Source organism: Mauremys mutica, chromosome 12, assembly GCF_020497125.1.
Source record: "Mauremys mutica isolate MM-2020 ecotype Southern chromosome 12, ASM2049712v1, whole genome shotgun sequence".
Taxonomy (NCBI): Eukaryota; Metazoa; Chordata; order Testudines; family Geoemydidae; genus Mauremys; species Mauremys mutica.
This window is the reverse complement of record NC_059083.1, coordinates 38249713-38270298: the sequence shown is the minus strand read 5'-3', so window position 1 is coordinate 38270298 and position 20586 is coordinate 38249713. Positions and strand designations below refer to the sequence as shown.

The 20586-nt window shown below is 46.9% G+C and overlaps 1 protein-coding gene across 1 annotated transcript in view; it reads right to left on the bottom strand.

Moving 5' to 3' along the window:
• Positions 1 to 6233: 6233 nt before the first annotated feature.
• Positions 6234 to 20586, bottom strand: part of LOC123346758 (CMRF35-like molecule 7) — a 22576-nt gene continuing 8223 nt past the window's right edge. The window contains exons 2-7 of the mRNA XM_044984221.1: positions 16682 to 16986; positions 14799 to 14841; positions 13304 to 13413; positions 9986 to 10038; positions 7704 to 7844; positions 6234 to 7359 (exon numbers count right to left, since the gene is read on the bottom strand). Coding sequence (XP_044840156.1) covers positions 7210 to 7359; positions 7704 to 7844; positions 9986 to 10038; positions 13304 to 13413; positions 14799 to 14841; positions 16682 to 16986 — 802 coding nt within the window. The 3' untranslated portion in view covers positions 6234 to 7209. The remainder of the gene's footprint in view (positions 7360 to 7703; positions 7845 to 9985; positions 10039 to 13303; positions 13414 to 14798; positions 14842 to 16681; positions 16987 to 20586) is intronic.

Below are 20586 nucleotides of genomic sequence, written 5' to 3'. Positions count from 1 at the left end.
TCCTGGCTACTACACATCACACTGTGCCCTCCAGGGCGCTCATCCCTGCCTTGCCTTGTGTGATTCATGCCCCAATCCTTGTTTTCCAGGCCAGGCCAAGGGAACAGGGACTCAGCACTGGTCCCCAGGTCACCTTAGAATCTGGGGATGCAAGGTTGCTTAAAGTCACCTTTGCCACCCCACCCCTGCACTGCACCTCCTGGAGGCAGAGCACAGAATTTCACCTGTCCTGGTCAGAGGTGGCGGTGTGAAGCTCAGGGATAAGTTCTCCCCAGCAGGTGAGAGAGGAGCTGACTCCAGCAGAGGCAGAGAATTCACCTCAACGCCCCCATCAGCTCCCCAGCAGGACTGTAGCAAGGAGCCACCTTCACTTCCTGACTGTTCAAAAGGGAGGATTTTCTGCAGTTTGGTTGCAGGATTATCCTTCCTTACACAAGTCAGTGCAAGGCTGGTTCTGGCTGCCTGCCTACACAGGCAAAAGGCAATTTGAACATGGAAATACCTTCTTTACAGAGGCTGGGGATGCAGTTGAAGAGATGAAACTGGGGCTTCGGGGGAGCTGTAGAGCTGGCAGAGGAAACTGTGAGCAAGTGCAATGCTGGGATTGCTGCAGCTAGTTGATCTGTGAGCCTGAGGTGTCACTGTGGATTGGACTTTTCTTCCCAGGTCAGAGGCTTTATTTCCTCACTTGGAAAAGTGCCTTCTGCCCTGTACTAGCAATATGCTCAGGTTATCTATCTAATCTCGCTGTCTACAGACAAGAGACAAAGACTTCCCACAGATGCAGGAAATGGCTAGTTAGTGAGACTTTTAAATATTCAGCTGTGCAGAGCTAAATCATAAAATGTATCCGGTATATAACCTCTCCCCTCCCCCCCAAACAAATCCTCAAAAAACAGTTTCCAAGAACTGGTGAGAGGTTGAGGTTTCCCAAATCCTTAATACTACTAATAATAATAATAAGTAAATACATTTCTGAGCTTTTAGGTGTTGCAACTAATGGTTTCAAGTATCAGAGGGGTAGCCGTATTAGTCTGGATCTGTAAAAGCAGCAAAGAGTCCTGTGGCACCTTATAGACTAACAGACGTATTGGAGCATGAGCTTTTGTGGGTGAATACCCACTTCATCGGATGCATGTAGTGGAAATTTCCAGGGGCAGGTATATATAAGCAAGCAAGAAGCAGGCTAGAGATAACGAGGTTAGTTCAGTCAGGGCGGATGAGGCCCTCTTCTAGCAGTTGAGGTGTGAAAACCAAGGGAGGAGAAACTGCTTTTGTAGTTGGCAAGCCATTCACAGTCTTTGTTTAATCCTGAGCTGATGATGTCAAATTTGCAGATGAACTGAAGCTCAGCAGTTTCTCTTTGAAGTCTGGTCCTGAAGTTTTTTTGCTGCAGGATGGCTACCTTTAGATCTGCTATTGTGTGTCCAGGGGGACTGAAGTGTTCTCCTACAGGTTTTTGTATATTGCTATTCCTAATATCTGATTTGTGTCCATTTATCCTTTTCTGTAGAGACTGTCCAGTTTGGCCGATGTACATAGCAGAGGGGCATTGCTGGCATATGATGGCGTATATTACATTGGTGGATGTGCAGGTGAATGAACCGGTGATGTTGTGGCTGATCTGGATAGGTCCTGTGATGGTGTCACTGGTGTAGATATGTGGGCAGAGTTGGCATCGAGGTTTGTTGCATGGATTGGTTCCTGAGTTAGAGTTACTATGGTGTAGTGGGCAGTTACTGGTGAGAATATGCTTCAGGTTGGCAGGTTGTCTGTGGGCGAGGACTGGCCTGCCACCCAAGGCCTGTGAAAGTGAGGGATCATTGTCCAGGATGGGTTGTAGGTCCCTGATGATGTGTTGGAGGGGTTTTAGCTGGGGACTGTATGTGATGGCCAGTGGAGTCCTGTTGGTTTCTTTTTTGGGTTTGTCTTGCAGTAGAAGGCTTCTGGGTACACGTCTGGCTCTGTTGATCTGTTTCCTTATTTCCTTGTGCAGGTATTGTAGTTTTTGAGAATGCTTGGTGAAGATTTTGTAGGTGTTGATCTCTGTCTGAGGGGTTGGAGCAGAGTCCAGATTTTAAAAGTGGAGTCCAGATTTACACCTAGCTACATAAGATGAGAATCTTACCGATGCATACATTTTGAGTTCAGAAAGGACCCTGGGGATCATCTACTCTGAGCTCTTGCACAGCACAGGCCAGAGGATTTCACCCAGTGATTCCTGCATCCAGCCAAGTAACTTCTGGCTGAATGAGGGCATACTTTTTGGAGCAGTGGTTCTCAACCAGGGGTACATGTACCCATGGAGATATGCAAAAGCTTTCCAGGGGGTACAGCCACTCATCTAGATATTTGCCTAGTTTTACAACAGGCTACATAAAAAGCACTAGCAAAGTCAGTACAAACTAAAATTTCATAGAGACAATGGCTTGTTTATACTGCTCTATATACTATAGACTGAAATGTATGTACAATATTTATATTCCAATTGATTTATTTTATAATTATATGGTAAAAATGAGAAAGTCAGCAATTTGGCAGGAATAGTGCGGCTGGGACACTTTTATATTTTTATGTCTGATTTTGTAAGCGAGTAGTTTTTAAATGAGGTGTAACTTGGGGTACGAAAGACAAATCAGGCTCCTGAAAGGGGTACAGCAGTCGGGAAAAGTTGAGAGCCACTGTTTTAGAGGGAGATCCGTTCTGGTTTAAAGCCCTCACTCCAATGACTAGGTTGTTCCAATAGTTGATTATCGTCACTGTTAAAAATCTGTACCTTATTTCCAAGTTCACTTTGTCTAGGTTCAACTTCCAGCTATTGGATCTCATCAAGCCTTTGACCGTTAGATTAAACACCTCCGCAGCATCAGACATCTTCTCCTTTTGTAGGAGTTCCCTGTGCAGTGCAAGACGGTATAATTTTGGGTTTACCTTTCAAAGGGGGTGTAACTGGGCAGTTCCTTAGCTGAGCCTTCCCGTATACAGCTGATCTCAGCATCTGTGTGAAGCTGCAGCTGGGTGTGGCCCTACCTGTGTGCTGGTCAAAGTGTGAGACCGGGAGCATGTCTGCAGCTTGTCACAGCATTACAGGGGGAGTGGGAGCCCAGGCTGGTGGGTTGGGGGGCTCAGTGGTACCCCAGATCCAGGTGGCACCCCAAGGGGGGGAACCCATCACAAGGAGCCTTTGCCAGTAATTTTGCTTTGAGAGCTATCATTTAGCCAGTTTTTAAATCCTTTAATGGGTCTTGCATGCCCTATTTCCTGAAGTCCTCAAAGTCTCCTTCCTAATAATACCCACCAATCCTAGAAGCAAGAAGAACCTGAAGGGGGAACTTAATTCCTTCCAGTTCCACTCACACCCAGTGTCCATTTCAGGCTTACTTGGAAACAGCAGCTCATTCATTATCAGGATCCTCGTTATTGCTCTGGTTCTCAGTAGGAGACTCACTGCAAGTGACTCTCTCTCCAAACAATCCTGCTTCTGGGCATTAGAAGGTGCAAGCACATCCCTGCAGCCACACTTGCATTCTACACTGATAACCTGAGTCATGTTGTCCAGTACTGAAATGAAGAAATAGCTGAGAGATCAGGACCCTGTTTCCTTCCAAGAAGGCTTGTACAGTATGTGCAGAAGGGTGTGAGGTAGCTGCTATTTTAGTTGTTGTGGTTGTATTGTCAGTTTCAGTGAAATTCAGCTGCTTTTTATAAAGTAATAACCAACTATACTGGCATGACGGCACCAGGGCTATGGGAAGTCATGGGACTGGAAACAAAATAACCCCATGATGCACTTAGCGAACTTTTGAATGTTGCTAGTTTTGCTGGTTTCTCTTCAACTCAAACTTGCACGTTCAGGAAATGGTGATGGTTGGCTGCTGTTTGAACACTGTATCCCAGGGCTGTGCGTGCTGGGGACAGGCTGTGGGATAGAGTAGCTGTCATAGCTATTTCCTGACAAGAGTCATGAGCGTCTCCATACTGCACTCGCCCGGCCTGGCCTGTTCTCATGGGGTGTTTGCTGTATGATGCTAGAAGTGGGGGAGGGCTGGTAGTAAAACTGAAGAAATGAAGGCCCTGATCCTGCAGAGACTTATGCACATGCTTAACTTTACTCATGTTACATGTTAATGTCGTGTTTTGTCATGAACTGTAGCCCAAGTTTTCTGGTTTGCAACGTGCCTTGAATCTGCTTCCTTTCAATAAACTCAGTGCCTTTTTTCCTGGGGAAGCAAAGGACTAGAGTCCCCAGTTCCTCACCCCCTCCTGTCTCTAGCACCCACATCCCAGGGACACACAGGGTTTTGCAGGCTAAAGGAGAAAATGTGTTAAAACAGCAGCAGCATAGCCCCTCTGCGGGCTGTGAAATGCTTCCAGCAGGAGAATCTCACTAGTTCTGTGTTAGGTGCTGGGTCCCTCATTCTGCTCTAAGGGTCCAAAGTGAAATCCAGAGAACTCGGTGCCCAGTTCTTTATCTCTCGGCTGCCACCCTTCCCTGCTTTCAGTCTGTTCTTCGTGGTCAGGTGGATGGTTTTGGTTCATTGCACCTGCCTGTGCATTAGGCAGGGGGCTGAATTTACTTAGCTTTTGTCTACAAGTTGTGTTGCTGTAGGAACCCAGCGGCAGTGCAAGCTCTGCATCTGCCTGGGGCCTGCTCTCATCATAGGCATCGACAAAACTGCCATTTGACAGCAGTGGGTGCAGGATGGGGGCCTGACTTCTCACTGAATGGAGCCTAGAGGTGAGAGGAGGCTATGGACCTCCACCCCCAACCACCTAGAAGAAGTGCACGGTTCATTCCTTTGAGCAAATAGGAGCAGGTGGAGCTCCTGCCCAAGTATGGGAGCTTGGAGTTGTCACGATTTCATCTTTCAAAACCTTCACCTTGCAGCTTAGCAAGAGCAGTGCTGTGCTGTCTTCTCCTCTAAGCAGCTTCTGAGGATCTCACTGCTCTTCACAAACCTGATGGAATTTAGCCTACCACCACCCCTGTGAGGTAGGGAAGTGTTCTCTCTATTTTTCATGGTGGGAAATAAAGCCCAGAAAGGTCATTTTTGGCTGTCTCGGTCACCTTGGGCAGAGCACCCAGATCTCTTGACTCCCAGTGCTGGGCTTTACCCTCATGAGCATCCTTCGCTGCACTCCCATGGCCTGAAGCAATGTCTAGATCACCAGTGCAACATCAGGATGACACTGATGCCTAGTGATTGCAAATTAGCTTAAAATGGACCACTCTCCAGGCATTCCCCAAAGTCTGGCCATTGACATGTACACGCAGAAATGCTTAGCCATGATACTGAAGTGTGTTGACAACTGGCGGTGCAATTCTTGTTTATTTAGAGTTTAATAAAAAAAAAGACACCTCTGCAAAGGCTCTAGACACTTAATAAATGTTACCACAGAACAACTCCAGCAGCATTTAAAAGCAAACATTCAAACAGGAACAAAAAAATCAGCTCAGCAAACCCAACCTGGCTGTCCAGCTAGCCAACTGCAAACATTCCTTTCCACCCCTTTATCGTTCTGGAAACATGCCCTCAATCCGCTCCACAAACCTTATCCAACAGGTGACTTTTGCTGCATGCCCAGCAAATCAAATTATAGTTCTTGTAACATAGAGTCATTGAAATGTAGGGCTGGAAGAGACCTTGAGAAGTCATCAAGCCCAGCCCCCTGCCCTGAGATAGGACCAAGTAAACCTAGACCATCCCTGACAGGTTTTTGTCCAACCTGTTCTTAAAAACTTCCAATGCTGGGGATTCCACAGCCTCCCTTGATAACCTAGTCCACTACTTAACTATCTGTATAGTTTCCTACTATCTATGGGTATGTCTTCACTACCAGCCGGATTGGCGGGCAGCGATCGATCCAGCGGGGATTAATTTATTGCATCTAATCTAAACATGATAAATCAATCCCCGAGCACTCTCCCATTGACTTCTGTACTCCAGCTCGGCGAGAGGCACAGGCAGGGTCGATGGGGGAGCGGCAGCAGTCGACTCACCGCAGTGAAGATAGCACGGTAAGTCCATCTAAGTAGGTCGACTTCAGCTACGTTATTCATGTAGCTGAAGTTGCGTAACTTAGATTGATTCCCCTCTCTCCCCTCCACCCCAGTGTAGACAGGCCTAACTTAAATCTCTCTTGCTCCAGATTAAGCCCATTTACTTCTTGTCCTGCCTTCAGTGGACACTGAGAACAATTGATTTCGGTCCTTTTTATAACAGCCTTTAATATATTTGAAGTTTGGTTCCCCATCTGCTTTTTTTTTCTTGCGACTAACCACATCTAGTGGTTTTAACCTTTCCTCAGAGGTGAGATTTTTCTAAACCTTTTATCATTTTTGTAGCTCTTTGGACTCTCTCCAGCTTGTCGACCTCTTTCCTAAAGTGTGGCCCCCCAGAACTGGACACGATGTCCAGCTCGGGACTAACTAGTGCCAGGTAGAGTGGGACCATTATCTCTCGTGTCTTTCATACAACACTCCTGTTCCTACACTCCAGAATGATATTGGTCTGGTGTCCAAATTCTTTAGATGTGTCCCACAGGGTATTTAGGATCAAAGACGAAGATGTCCAAAAATAACGTCTGGGAATGGGCTCTCAATCTTTTCACTATAACCTGTATAAAATGTGGGCATCTATGTGCCCTTCTTGTTCTAAGCCACTGTGCTAACACGGGATTGGCGGTAAAAAGATTCCAGCACAATTAACTCCACGCTGACTGGGGAAATGAAGGACAAAGCTGTTTCCTTCTGCCTCGTCTTCCCATTGTTATTTCCACACCCTCCCTGAGGCCCTGTTCCCCATATCACCTCCAGCCAAAGAGTTGCCTCATCATCCTGAGGTTCTGACCCCAGAACCAAGCTCCTTTGCACCAAGTAAGTTTTATGAGCAATTATGTGGTGCTGGAGCAGAGAGATGTCACAACGAGCGCCAGAGGAAAACCTCCGGCCCTTCAGGAACCGGAGCCACCAAGACTTTGTGCAGTTTCAAGCTGATGTCCAGGAAAGGAGAAGCACTTTGTAGTAGCTGTTGGCCCCCAGTACATTTCTGAAGACAGTCGTGCTGGAAGTGGGACCTCCCCACCACATCTTGCTCCTGGCAGATTGCTCAGCAGAAGGAGGGCAGAGGGAATGCCAGTCTGGAAGCTTTCATGGGACAGTAGGAAAATAAGGAAGAGCTGCTATACATCCCGTGAGTAGGAAGGGCTTCAGCCTGCAGCTTTTCTCCCACACTTTGCTTGATGACACATCATGGGGGGACGGGGTGTGATTGTGCACATATTGATGTAGGTGTCCTGCTGATCTGTGGCTGAGCAGTCCTGTGGGCCAGAAAAAACTGCTTTTCTCTGTCCTGAAATCTGAAATAAGGACACCATGAATCAGAGAGAAGAAACGACAAGAAGAGGAGATGGAGTAACTTGGAGCAGGACCAGGCAGAAGACCAGAACCTTGCAAACCACAGCTGATTCCTCCAAGTGACCCCTGGCTTTAATTAGGTTGTGCCTGGCTGAAGGGTTCATGAGTTGCTGCTATTGAACGGGGCTGGTTATTGGTAAGAAAGAGGAAGAGGGAAGGTTTTGCCCCTGAACTGGAGCAGATTCCCTTTTGGAAGAGTGTCCCCCAGGCCTGGAGGTGAGGGAGTCTCAGAACGGGGGATTAGACCCTCCAGCAGCAGTGTGCTGTCACTGGGTTTTCTTCCTACCTGACTCTTCTGCGGGATCATGTTTTCATAGACGGACGCCGGATCAACTGAGCTGGGCAGGTGCTGCTCGTTCATATAGATTGCCATCTGGCCAGTGGCAGCAGGATCTGATGCACTGAAGGGAGGCTTGTGCCCAGGATTCTGAAACAGACATGGGAGGTGCTCAGAGCAAACAGGAAACTCCAAGGGACCCCTCTTACCAAAATGCCACACTAAGGATCTAGAGGGGTGGAGTTGGCAGGAAGTGACTCCTTCCCTGTACTGCCCTAAGCTGCAGCCATGTTAAAAATGGCACCCTTTCTGTCTGGATCTAAATAATGACCCCTCCTGCTTCCCACCGGTTAATCAGCAGGGCTGGGAATTTCCTGCTAAAAGCACAAGTCTCTCTGAGGAGAGTGTGACCCAAGGAACTCTGGTGCCAACTTCCAGAGGGCACCAGGGGTGAAGAGGGTTTACAAGGATCCCCTGGGTCAGATATATGCAAGATAGTTCACTGATGGATGGCATGTGACATCTCTGCCGAACACCAGTTGCCCATTGGTCCTCAATCATTGCAAAATGTGTGTGTGGATAATATTTAAGGAGTTATGTATCTTTAAGGGGGAGGGATAGCTCAGTGGTTTGAGCATTGGCCTGCTAAACCCAGGGTTGTGAGCTCAATCCTTGAGGGGGCCACATAGGGATCTGGAGCAAAAATCAGTACTTGGTCCTGCTAGTGAAGGCAGGGGGCTGGACTCAATGACCCTTCAGGGTCCCTTCCTGCTCTATGAGATTGGTATATCTCCATAATTTATACAGAAATTATGTTCTTAAGGTCTTGGAATTAAGGCAGGTCACGAGCAGGTGACCCACCTCGGAGATGTTTCTTGCAGGCAGGAGGTAATAGACACCTATCTACTTGTCTGTCTATTTGGATACTGTGTATCATATGCCACACACTGTGTGCCTATTTACACCCAGATCTGGGGAGGACTGAGAGACTGTGAAGTCTACAAGCAAGGAAATGTACAGGAATAAACAAACAGCCAGGGGAGAGGAGTGTCCTGTTTATGAATAAAGAAAAAAGATTGTCTCCTGGAGTACAAAGTGATACATTGGATCCTTCACCTGGGAGGCAAACTGACAGCGCGCTTGTCTCATGAAAGGGGAACACAGCCAACCTGGGTGTAAGGTGCTGGACAGATTTAGGGTGAGCAAGACTCTATGAGACAGGAGAGTAGCTTGTTCATTAAGTCTAGGCTGTAGAATGTGTTAGGATTTTGTTTTATATGTAACCATTTGTTTCCAATACTTCCATTTGCTGTTACTTGAATTTCTCTGCTTTGTTAACTAAACGTCTCTAAGGCCTGGTCTACACTGGGGGGGGGGTCGAACTAAGGTACGCGACTTCAGCTACGCGAATAGCGTAGCTGAAGTCGAACTACCTTAGTTCGAACTTCCTACCTGTCCAGACGCTGCGGGATCGAAGTCCGCGGCTCCCCCGTCGACTCCGCCACCGTCGTTCATGGTGGTGGAGTTCCGGAATCGACGGGAGCGCGTTCGGAGTTCGAACTATCGCATCTAGATTAGACGCGATAGTTCGAACTCCGAGAAGTCGAACTCTACGCGTCGACCCGGCGGGTAAGTATAGACCTACCCTAAGTGTTGTTTGTTCAGTGGAGCGGTGACCTGAGGTGGAACTGACCAGCTGGGGTGCGATGTTCTTTGGAAGTGGCGAATCTGAGAGCGCGAGTCTCCAGCGAATCAGGGGCTGGACACTCCAGGGAGATGCTTGGAGGGTTCAAGGTTTGGGGTGTACCTACCGCTAACCTGTAGCTAAATAGCGAGGCCTGTAGGACCAAGATGGGAGGGATTATGTTGCCTCTGTCTGGTGGATTGCGGAGCTGACCCACGACAGGCACAGACAGGCCTTCCTCATGCTAAGGGCAGGGGGTAGCGAGGTGCCCCCACAATTCTGGGTACTGCTGGGAAGTGTCACGCTGGGCTACAGTAATAACTCCTGTGGCTGATAGTGAGAGAACATGCTTAACTTCTTATGTGAACCAGTTGCTAGAGGGAGGGAGACACCTTCTGTACTAGTGTAGATTGACTCTAGCCTATGACATTGTACCTTTCCTAGGACAGATTCTGGTAGCACTAAGTGAATGGTGATGGTGTCACCTTTTCAGGTGCTCAGTAATGTGTGAAATACTCTAATCTCAGAGAGCCACTGACAATCCACTAGTCTGTCCTGTATGTTATTGTACTGTGCTCATCACCAGCTACCCGAAAGCCTATCTTACCGTGTTACAGAGATAGACGTTCTTATCCTTTTGTCCTGATGTGTCCTCAAGGGCTGAAAGAATCAGAAACACGGAAGGTATCAATCTGCTGTAAAGCTATTTTTATTTATGGCTGGGCCTTTCTAAGGCACTTGCCGCGGTAGTATCCTGCACCCTAGATGCAATGTCAGGGAAGCAAAGCCTTCCTAGGACCGTGTATTACTACAGTCTCCATCTGGGAGCTTTTGAAAAGGAATTTGTCAATCACTGGACTGTGTGTGTATGTAACTCCCTGGGGGACCGTCCTGTGTCACATGGACCCAGCTTTGTAGATCTAAATGAACCAGGTCAGCTTTTCAGGACAAACACAAACCCAGCCCTCTGGATCAGCTCTGCAAGCGGTGCACAGATCCATAGTGCTTTGCAGCGCCCAGGGAAGGTGGTAGCATCACCTCTTTGGTGCGCTACACTCCTGCTCCCATGGCTCAGGAAGCCTCTCATCACCAACACCATGAGGTTAGGGCTCTGTGGATGTGTCTGGCAAGGAGAGACATCCCCAGTGTCTTTTTAGAGCTCTCCAACTCTCTGGGGACTGTTTCCCTTTCAGGATTAGCAGTTTGGCCCAGAGTCTTGAAGTTATTTAGGCTCCTAATTTGTTAGAAAGCTAAATCCCTTTGAGAAACTGGACCTTTCTGCTTTGAGAATTCCTCTTTCATGCAGCATGCAAATGAGAGAGAGACAGAGAGCTACAGATGGGGGTGTGTGAAAGGTCAGTAACATTTCTCTCTCTGTAACTGGCTGCTGCAGCGTTGCTGCTGATCTTGTCCCAGAATTAGGAAAAAAGAGAACCCTGTGCTGTACCCCCACATAGGGGGCTAACAGTGCAGTGTGGCTGCAGCTCAGCTGAAGCTGAGAGGGAAGATTAGCATTGTTCAATAAAATGTGGTCTTCTAGGCTTCATTTACATGCAAAAATTGCTCTGGTTTAAATTAAATCAGTCCAAAACCTGATTTAGATAAACCAGGGCAGAACTCTGGGTAGACTTGTATTTCAGTATGAGAACGACTTGCTTCAGTTTAGCTTAAGCGAATACGAAACTGGCTTAAATTAAATCCATATAAGCCCCTCTTAAACTGAAATGAATAAATCATTGTGGAAATGACAGAGGTGCTTAATGACTTCTTTGTTTCGGTTTTCACCAAGAAGGTTAGTGCTGATTGGACGTCTACCAGTAAATGCCAGTGAAAATGAGGTATGATCATAAAAGACTAAAATGGGGAAAGAACAAGTTAAAAATTACTAGACAAATTAGATGACTTTAAGTCACCAGGGCCTGATGAAATGCATCCGAGAATACTCAAGGAGCTGACTGAGGAGATATCTGAGTCATTAGCAATTATCTTTGAAAAGTCATGGAAGATGGGAGAGATTCCAGAAGACTGGAAAAGGCAAATATCATGCCAATCTATAAAAATAAGGACAATCCAGGGAATTACAGGCAGTCATCTTAGGAAGGAAGAATCAGTTGCACACATACAAAATGAGAAATGACTGTCTAGGAAGGAGTACTGCAGAAAGGGATCTGAGGGTCATAGTGGACCACAAACTAAATATGAGTCAACACTGTAACGCTGTTGCAAAAAAAGCAAACATCATCCTGGGATGTATTAGCAGGAGTGTTGTAAGCAAGACACAAGAAGTAATTCTTTTGCTCTACTCCGTGCTGATTAGGCCTCAACTGGAATATTGTGTCCAGTTCTTGATGCCAAATTTGAGAAAGGATGATCATGTGGACAAATTGGAGAGGGTCCAGAGAAGAGCAACAAAAATGATTAAAGGTCTAGAAAACATGACCTATGAGGGAAGATCGAAAAATTGGGTTTCTTTAGTCTGGAGAAGAGAAGACTGAGAGGGGACATGATAACAGTTTTCAAGTATATAAAAGGTTGTTACAAGGAGGAGGAAGAAAAATTGTTGTTCTTAACCTCTGAGGACGGGACAAGAAGCAATGGGCTTAAATTGCAGCAAGGGAGGTTTAGGTTGGACATTAGGAAAAACTTCCTAACTGTCAGGGTGGTTAAGCACTGGAATAAATTGCCCAGGGAGGTTGCAGAGTCTCCATCATTGGAGGTTTTTAAGAGCAGGCTTGACAAGCCCCTATTGTGGGGGAGGGATAGCTCAGTGGTTTGAGCATTAGCCTCCTAAACCCAGGATTGTGAGTTTAATTCTTGAGGGGGCCACTGAGGGATCTGGGGCAAAATCAGTACTTAGTCGTGCTAGTGAAGGCAGGGGGCTGTACTCAATGATCTTTTGAGGTTCCTTCCAGCTCTATGAGATAGGTATATCTCTGTATAAAAAGGGATGGTCTAGATAATACTTAGTCCTGCCATGAGTGCAGAGGACTGGACTAGGTGACCTCTCAAGGTCCCTTCCAGTTCTATGATTGTGTTATTAGTATTATCGTAGGGTCTAGAAGCGCCAGTCATGGCTGAGGACCCCCGCTGTGCTAGGTGCTCTACAAACACAGAACAAGGGGACCCTAAGTAGAAAACAAGGGACAAAAGATGGGTTCTGATAGACAGGGGAGGCCCAGGAAACTCTGTGACAATAGTTGCCAACATGATAGGCCACGGTCTCCACACACCAGCAGCCTTATAAATAAATAATAAAGTAAATGTCTACAGAGACTTTGCTCCAGTTTAGCTAAATCATTTCTTGACACAATTTTAAGTTAAACTGGTGCAGCTTTGGTTCTGTTCTTTTTGCCGATTGCACCCCCTCTGGCTGAGGGGACGGAGGAAAAGACTTTGTCAGCTGTTTCCCTGTTATTAGTATCCATCAGAACCTGGCAAGCCCAGCTGCAGCGGATTGAAGTCACAGGATTACCAGAACCTGAGGCAGCAGGAAAAGCTGGGAATCACTACAGGCCACAGGAGCAGTTCTTAGGAGCAGGTAATTAAGGGGCATTTATTTCTTTATTTCTTTTGCTGAGTGTTAATGAATCTTATTTAAACAACTGATTTCTACTTGGTCAAAAACAACTGGCTTGTTTGCTTTTGAACTAGCCAGCTGCTATATCTAGCCTGAGCTAGGTACCTGCTCCATCACTGTGGCTGGCGCTGGGCGTGCCGCAGGGATCTCCCAGTTTGTACAGCCATGTGACTTGCTGCATGGAGTAACTGACTAAGTACGTGGGGTGAATTTAGAGAGTGTCTGTCTTGTGCTGTTATTTTGGTGACAGGGACAGTATAGTCCTTAGGAAGGAAGCAAAATGATCGGGCTGCACCATCTGGAGAATGAAGTGACACTTACTAGCAAAATTGATCAGAGAATTTTTACCTTTTCTCCTCCTCTGCGATGCTCTTCTAAACTTTACAGCAATGAACAAAATCAAAAGTAGAACCAGCAGGATGGATGGGATCAGGATGTAGAGGACGAGGTTTGGTGTACTAGGCAAAGGAGAAGACAATGTTTGTTTCTACTCTTAACGGTCAGACTTTGTTATATAAAGATTAGACGTAGATCTTGCTCCCCTCTCGAGTTGTTGGAAGGGGTGGGTAAGCATTAGCCAACCCCTATCTGTTTTTTACAACTGGGAAACTGAGGCACAAGTACAGTGACTTGCGTCAAAGAAGCACATTGAGTCCGTTGCAGACCTGAGGCTAACACTTTGCGACGCAGGATTTCAGCATCAAACTGAATAAACAGAAACCATTCAGCAATGGAAAATTTGGCAATCTAAAGCAGTTCCAGCTTTCCTCTCTGCACAGCTGGATTTAAATATGTGCTAGGGCCTAGGTCTTTAAAAACATTTAGACAAACTCTTTTTATTGAATAAATTGACTTAATTAAATGATAAAGTTAAAACTCTCAGATTATTTTCATCTGAGCAAGGGTAAAACTCCTGTTCTGTTTAGGCATGACAGTGTTACCTAGTGGTGAGAGCACTGGCCCCATCATCAGGAGACCTGGGTTCTATTCCTGGCTCTGCCACTGGCCTGCTAGGTGACCCGAGCAAGTCATGTCACCTCTCATGCCTCAGTTTCCCCATCTATAAAAAGGCGTTAATGGTACTGACCTCCTTTGTAAAGTGTTTGGAACTCTGTGGAAGAAAAGTGCGAGATGTTGTTATTCGATTATAGGCTTGCACTGCATCTTTTGCCATGAATTTTTGTTTTTTCTGATTGAAAAAATTAAAGACACAATCATACAGAATTTAATGTCACAGACCCCTTCCAGAGCTGGGGTTTGTAAACTGCTTCTGCTGCAGTGTGAAGGAAACAATGGACAACAACTTCAACATGAAAATATCAGCTATTCTGTCATGTGATTGACATGTACAGTATATTTCCCTGCCTGACTGGAAAGCCCAATGGAATAGCAAGGGTCCTGGGAAATACAGTGCTAGCACTTTAAAATTGGACCATGTCAGACTGGAAGAGTGGTGAGCGTGTGGGGGTGTTTTTTGCTTTCTTTTTGTTTGCAAGTGTGGGTTTAATACAGTATAATGCAATGGAATTCACCTTCCAGGGCAGAAAATAGTTTGCAGGACAGGGAGGCCTGTAGAACAGCAGGACTGTCTGGCTCTGACTTAGCTGATAAAAGCCCCTTTCTCAACTTGTGAACTCAGCTAAAAATCCTTTTCTTCAATGCCTCTGGTGTGCAGAGACCTGTGAGTTCTAGAATCCTCCGTGCTGCGTGAGTTTGACTTAAAGCCTTGGTCTCTGTAGGGATTGTAGCCTGGACTTCGAGCACAGTGTAGAAACCCCAAACCTGCCCTAGAGTTGGTGAAAGGAGACCTCACAGTGCCTCTAGCGTGAGTTGGGGCACTCACCCAGCAGGAGCATGACTACTGTTAAAGGAGAAGGTGGATATTTCTATTTCAGGAACAGTCCATGGGGAGGTGGCAATGGTCGGGTCCTTTTCTGGTGTCGTCGGTGGTGAGGTAGGCACAGCAGCAAATGAAAGCAGGCAGAGCTGTATTACCAAGCCCTCGTTTGTTGATTTCCTGTTTGAGCTGGCACCTGCCTTCATGGTGGCTGGGCTATTAAAGCTCCTTGACGTGTGTACTAGCTAGGCCATTGCAGCGGAGAAAGGTGGTGTGGTGGTCGTTTAACACAGTAGCTGTAATTCTGTATCCTACTTCAACTGCTGATGGCCCCCAGTGAGATAATGTAGCTGTGCTATATATCAAATAAAGGAACCTGAGGGACGAGACAGGAGTCTGACTGAGTTCTTGGGGAGCTAAGTGGAAGAGGTTTGGGGGGAACACCAACAATATTGAGGGACTGGGGAGAGTGAGCAAGACTTGGCTTCCTCTGCAGGGATCAGTGGTGGCAGCAGAGGTAGGAAATGAGACAGAACTATTCTGACATGAGCACATGGTGTTTAAATGCCTCATCCTGCATTATTGGCCAACAAGTGAGCAGATAGCCCCTGGCTTCTCCTCCCCTTCCCTCTGTACCTCCATCTCCGGCCATATTCTTCCCCACTCCATTGACACATCCATCTAGATAGGAACATGGGAATCATCACACTGAGTCAAATAAACTGTCCATCTAGCCAGGGAGCCTGTGTGACAGTGGCCAATATCAGATGCTTCAGAAAAAGGTGCAAGAAACCCCATTATGGACCATTTTGAAATAACATAACCATACGGGCAGCTTCCTCCTAACTCTCATCACTCATTGCCCCAACACACTGTTGCTAGAATCTGTCTCTGACCGGTGTCATATATGGTATCCTGTGCAAACTGGCAACAAGCTGCTCGTTGATATTATTGCTTGCTGGAGGTATGGGCAGTGTATAAAGAACTATAGACGTGTGCTGCAAAATGTGTTCTTAAAAGGTGGTTTGCAAGCCGTGCATAAACCCAGCCTGTCCCAGACAAAGGAATGTTGTTTGTCTCTCCAATCTGAACTAAGCTAGGTGATACCGCAGATGACAATGGAAAGTACATCTACATATAAGGTAAACAATGTACCATCAAGCTTAATGAGTGACTGGGTGGGGGCAGAGACAGCTTAACAATAATGAGTGTGGATGGAGCCACCCCCGTGTCGCCTTCCTACATCTTGAAACAGAGACTATAGACTTTGGGAAATAGAAGCAGAAAGCCATTTTGGCATCCATCACTCATGGGACACAAGAGGCCAGAGCTCTGGTAATGGGACAAAGGTGGATCCTTCACCCAAGGGGGCTGATGTCTCTGGGAACTGACTATAGGTGAGAAACCTGCTTAGACAAAAATTGTAACTTGCTGAGTTAAGTTTCAGTCACTAGAAAGCAGGTATTTGTTTTGTGTGACTTGTGTCTTCTGTTCTTCCTTATATCGCCTGCATATCTGCTCTTTGTTCACAAAGCTACTCTGGTTTTATTACAAAACCAGCTCAGGGCTGTGTATTAAACTGAGAGGTGAAGTCCTCAGCTAAACAGGCTGGCGCGTGTTCTGTCTCTTTGGAGCCAGCAAAGGCAATAACTTTACTGTGAGTGTCCAGTGAGAGGGCCTGGCGGCTGCAAAGAATCCTGGGAACTCGGGAATTGCAGTTCACTTTTTGTTACCTGTCAGGTGAGGTTTGGACTGATAGAGTCCTCAGGAATGTGCTGCCTGGGCAGACAAGCTGGTGTGCCAGGGCGCTGACTCCTAGCTTAGCAGCAGCCACGCTGCTCACAGTGCTGGGTGACTGGCACAAGACGTCACACACTTAAAGGACTTACCTGGGAAAACAGACACGTTGACAGCAAACATCTTGTCATAGCCTTTGATCTCTATCCCACACCAGTAAACATCCTGGTCGCCCAGTGCCAGGCTCTCCATAGTCACAGTGAACGTGCACTGTGTGCGATTGTCTTGGATGGAGACTCTGCCCCGCTTCACCTCGGCCTCTGCACTGATGGTCTGAACAGCTATGGAGCAGTAATACCAGCTTTTTCCTCTGCACCAGTATTTCTCATAGTTCTGGTACCCCTCGTCGTACTGACACTGCACAGACACCGACCCTCCCAAGGGGCCGCTCACCTCCCTAGGGCCGGTCAGAGCCCAACAGCCTGCAAAAGACAGAATTGCTTTCATTGCTTTCCTGCTGAGCAAACACCAGTGACAAAGAGACACAGTTCAGAACTAGTCAGCCATATCAACCTTTTGTGCATGGATAGTCCTGTGTGGCAGGAGACAGCTGCTTTTGGGTGGATCTAAGGTGGTGAAAGCTGATAGCCTGGGCCTTAGGAGATCTGGGTCCAAGTCCCCAGTCTGCCACAGACTGTGTATTGACCCTGGGCAAGTTTCTTCACCTCTCTCTGCTTCAGTTCCCTTGGAGATAATGGTGCTTTCCTGCCACACAGGGGTGTTGGGAGGTGTTGGTCTCACAAGAAATGTTTTGGTGGCCTCTGAGTGCAGCCACCAATTCACTGGTGGCCATTCTGATGCTTTTTCCTAACGTATTTTAATTAACTTTAGGAAAAATAAATAAATATTCACATATCCATGTCCAAATCATTGTCATTCATTTAGGTAGGTTTTTATTGCAGACTCAATAATAAAAATAATGTACAGTTGTCTCTATTCTTTACTGGACCTAAATAGAATAGAAACAAAACAGGTGCTTTGCATGTTCTTGTCTTTTGTTGTTTGGGTGGTTGCTTTTTTTAGGGCTTCCCAGCTAGTAAGTCTGTTTTCCATGAAAAGTGATATCTGTATGTTTTGTTAACACTGCTTTCGTCCCCCTCCCTCCCACCGGTCACTGCCCAGGAGGCTGTGGCTGCATGAAAAGTCCCTGGTGGCCACATGCAGCCATGGTGGCTGCATTTGAGAAACACATGCTATGGTAATGCAGGAGGTGGGCTTAAGACTATGATGAATAGCCAATAGGTGTAAGGCAATTTGTTCCCAGTGTGGGGTAGTGGGGAGATGGAATCATCTGGGACCTCATCTCGTCTTCCCACCCCCACATAAATCCAAAGCCAAAGAAAAACATAAAAATATCCCTGTTCTGCTTTTTTTGTTAATATCCTTCTAAAACACAGCGCCTGCTCGTCTAGGGCAGTGAACGTGAGAATGCCACAGAGGAGTCCCTGGCTTAGCTTTCCCACAGCTTTATTATATGGGGAGGGGGGAGAATGACTAACCAATTTAGGAGAGTATGAAAATCTTCCACATGCTTTATCTCTTATCACATGCTCAGCCACTCCTGTGCTGGGCAGGGTATTGGAGAGCCTCCTTGACATGGCTGAGATCAGCTAAACTATGGCATTGGCATCACTTCTGATCCTGGAGGGGAACCCACTGCTGCTCTGGTTAACCTTTGGGATGGATGGAGGGAGCAGGCAAGGTCACAAGGTCCTTTGTTACATAGGAAGTAGGAGACTAAACTGAGTATGAAACAAACTCTGTTGGGCACCTGATGCTTGGCAATGGGTATCACACTTGTCAGTCATCTCTGTGATCAAATGACTCCTTTTTGTGATACAGCATGGCCAGAGGGCAGCCAGGAGAGTGTTAGAAGGGAGCCTTATTCTCTGTAGAGGGAATAAGGGTTGGCTATAGATTAATTAGAGACCCTGAAGCCAATTAGAACACCTGAAGTCAGTTCACCTGATAAAAACCCTTGCTTCAATCAGACAGTGTGGGTGTGGGAGTTGGAAAAAAGGGCAGCAGAGAGGATTGGTGTTGGAGAGCGAACAGTTTGAAGGAGATGGAGCAGAGAGGATTGGTGTTGGAGCAGAGAACAGTTTGGAGGGACGCAGAGGGCCTATTTGGAAAAGTGCTGCGGCGGGCTAAGAAGTCCCAAGAACCCTAGGTAAAGGGGCACCTGGCTTGTGCACAGAGGGAGGGCAGGAAGCCCACCACAAGCTGAAGGGCAGGAGAGGGAAGTAGCACCAGGGGAAAGAGAACCGTCAGTTCAAGTGGTTTAACCACTATCCTCAGTGGTCCTGGGTTGGGACCTGGTTTAGTAGCAGGAACGGGGCCAGGTCCCTCCCTCTCTCTCTCCTTCCTCTAGGACACTAGGTGCGGCAGTTAATATTCCAATTCTAGGGCCAAGAAATGGAACCCTGGGGACCCCCGCAAAGAAGAGAAAGCGCGAGACCCATCATTTTAGTGCCTGGCAATTGGCCACACTTTACACATTAGTATGCAATGGTGTTCAAGTTACCACCACCAACCTGCAAGGGCCCCGCTCCCCAGTATGGTACCGAAGCCAACCTCCAAGAGATTTCAACCGAGATCTATAAAGTGTTTGCTTATGGTGAGTGCCCCTGGGCCATCTGAATGACGGCTGCAGTAGTTTTACACACAGTGAGTGTTGTCTTGGCTCTTTTCTCATCTCCCCCCTGCCCCCCCCTTTTCTTCCCCCAAAAATCATGGTATTGTTATTACTTGTGTGCCTTTTCAGATAGAAATACTCTCTGCATTGTGTCAGATTTGTCAGATGAGTCTAAGCTAAGTGTGACTTAGGAGACCAAGTCCCAGTGCCTCTTCAGTGCCACTTGTTCTCCTGTGTCCACGTATGTGACATTGACAAACCAAACCTTCCTATGCTATTTAAAAAGCAAGCCAAACAACAAAATAGGTGCATAACCAGTCTGCGTCCACTTGGAAGTGACTGACACTGGGGATGTTGATTACCATCTGCAGAGCACGTGACTGCAGCTGAAAATTCCTTTCTCAAACCAGCTTGCCGCATGGAGTTTGAGGGAGGAGTGAGTAGAGGAATGTGTCTAAGAGAAGTTATGAGGACAATCCTTCCGGAGCCTTTGGTGGCAGGGGAGGGTACAAGTATTAGACTTAGTGGGAAGGTAATTCCTCTCCCCTAGTCTTAATGGCGAAAACTGTGGGTACTAAGGGCCCTGGTATGTGAGATCTTCCAAACCACTTCAACCTAACTGCAGCATTGAACTGTTTTGGCCTTTTAGGTAGGACATTTTCTGCGGTCACATGGGGATCCCTGCAGGTTGGCTTTTAAACTAGGACATTCTCTCTTGTCATACTGTCCAAAACCTGTGCCTAACATCAGGCACATTGGGTTTGGGGACCTGACTGCAGAAATGCGTAGACAGCTACCCTCAGCTCCTATTGCCCCAGTGGGAGCAGGGTCTGCCTTCCTGGGTCTATTTCTTTGGACATAAAGAATCAGTCTCACCTGGGAAAAGAATCCAAGCCCCAGACAAGAAAAACTTCTCATGGTCCGGGGTTCTCTCTTCAGACAGAAGCATGTGGACTGTAAGGTAGGCTATCTGCATCTCCGGTGCGGAGTCTCAATGACAGGCAGGGCTCTGTGTTTTCTCGAATCTTAATAACATACTGACAAATGGATTTCGTTTCAAGACTTCTTCTCCGACTGTTTCACTTCCTCCAGAACTTGTGGCTGCTGAATGGTCTCATTCTGTGGGGGTGGGTTTTTTTAGAATGTGTCACTTTCAACCGCCTTTTATTCAGAGGTAACCAGATCGCCTGATGTTTCTGTTACACCGTCCAGGTCAGTCTAATTCTTAACTCCTGCACCCCCCTCCCAGAATGGAACATCTCAATGTGCCCCCAAAGCACAAGATACTGGGGCTACACAATGCCCAAAAACGAGAGACAAAGTGGGTGGATGTTTTTTAGAGTTAATAACCCCCCAAGAAAC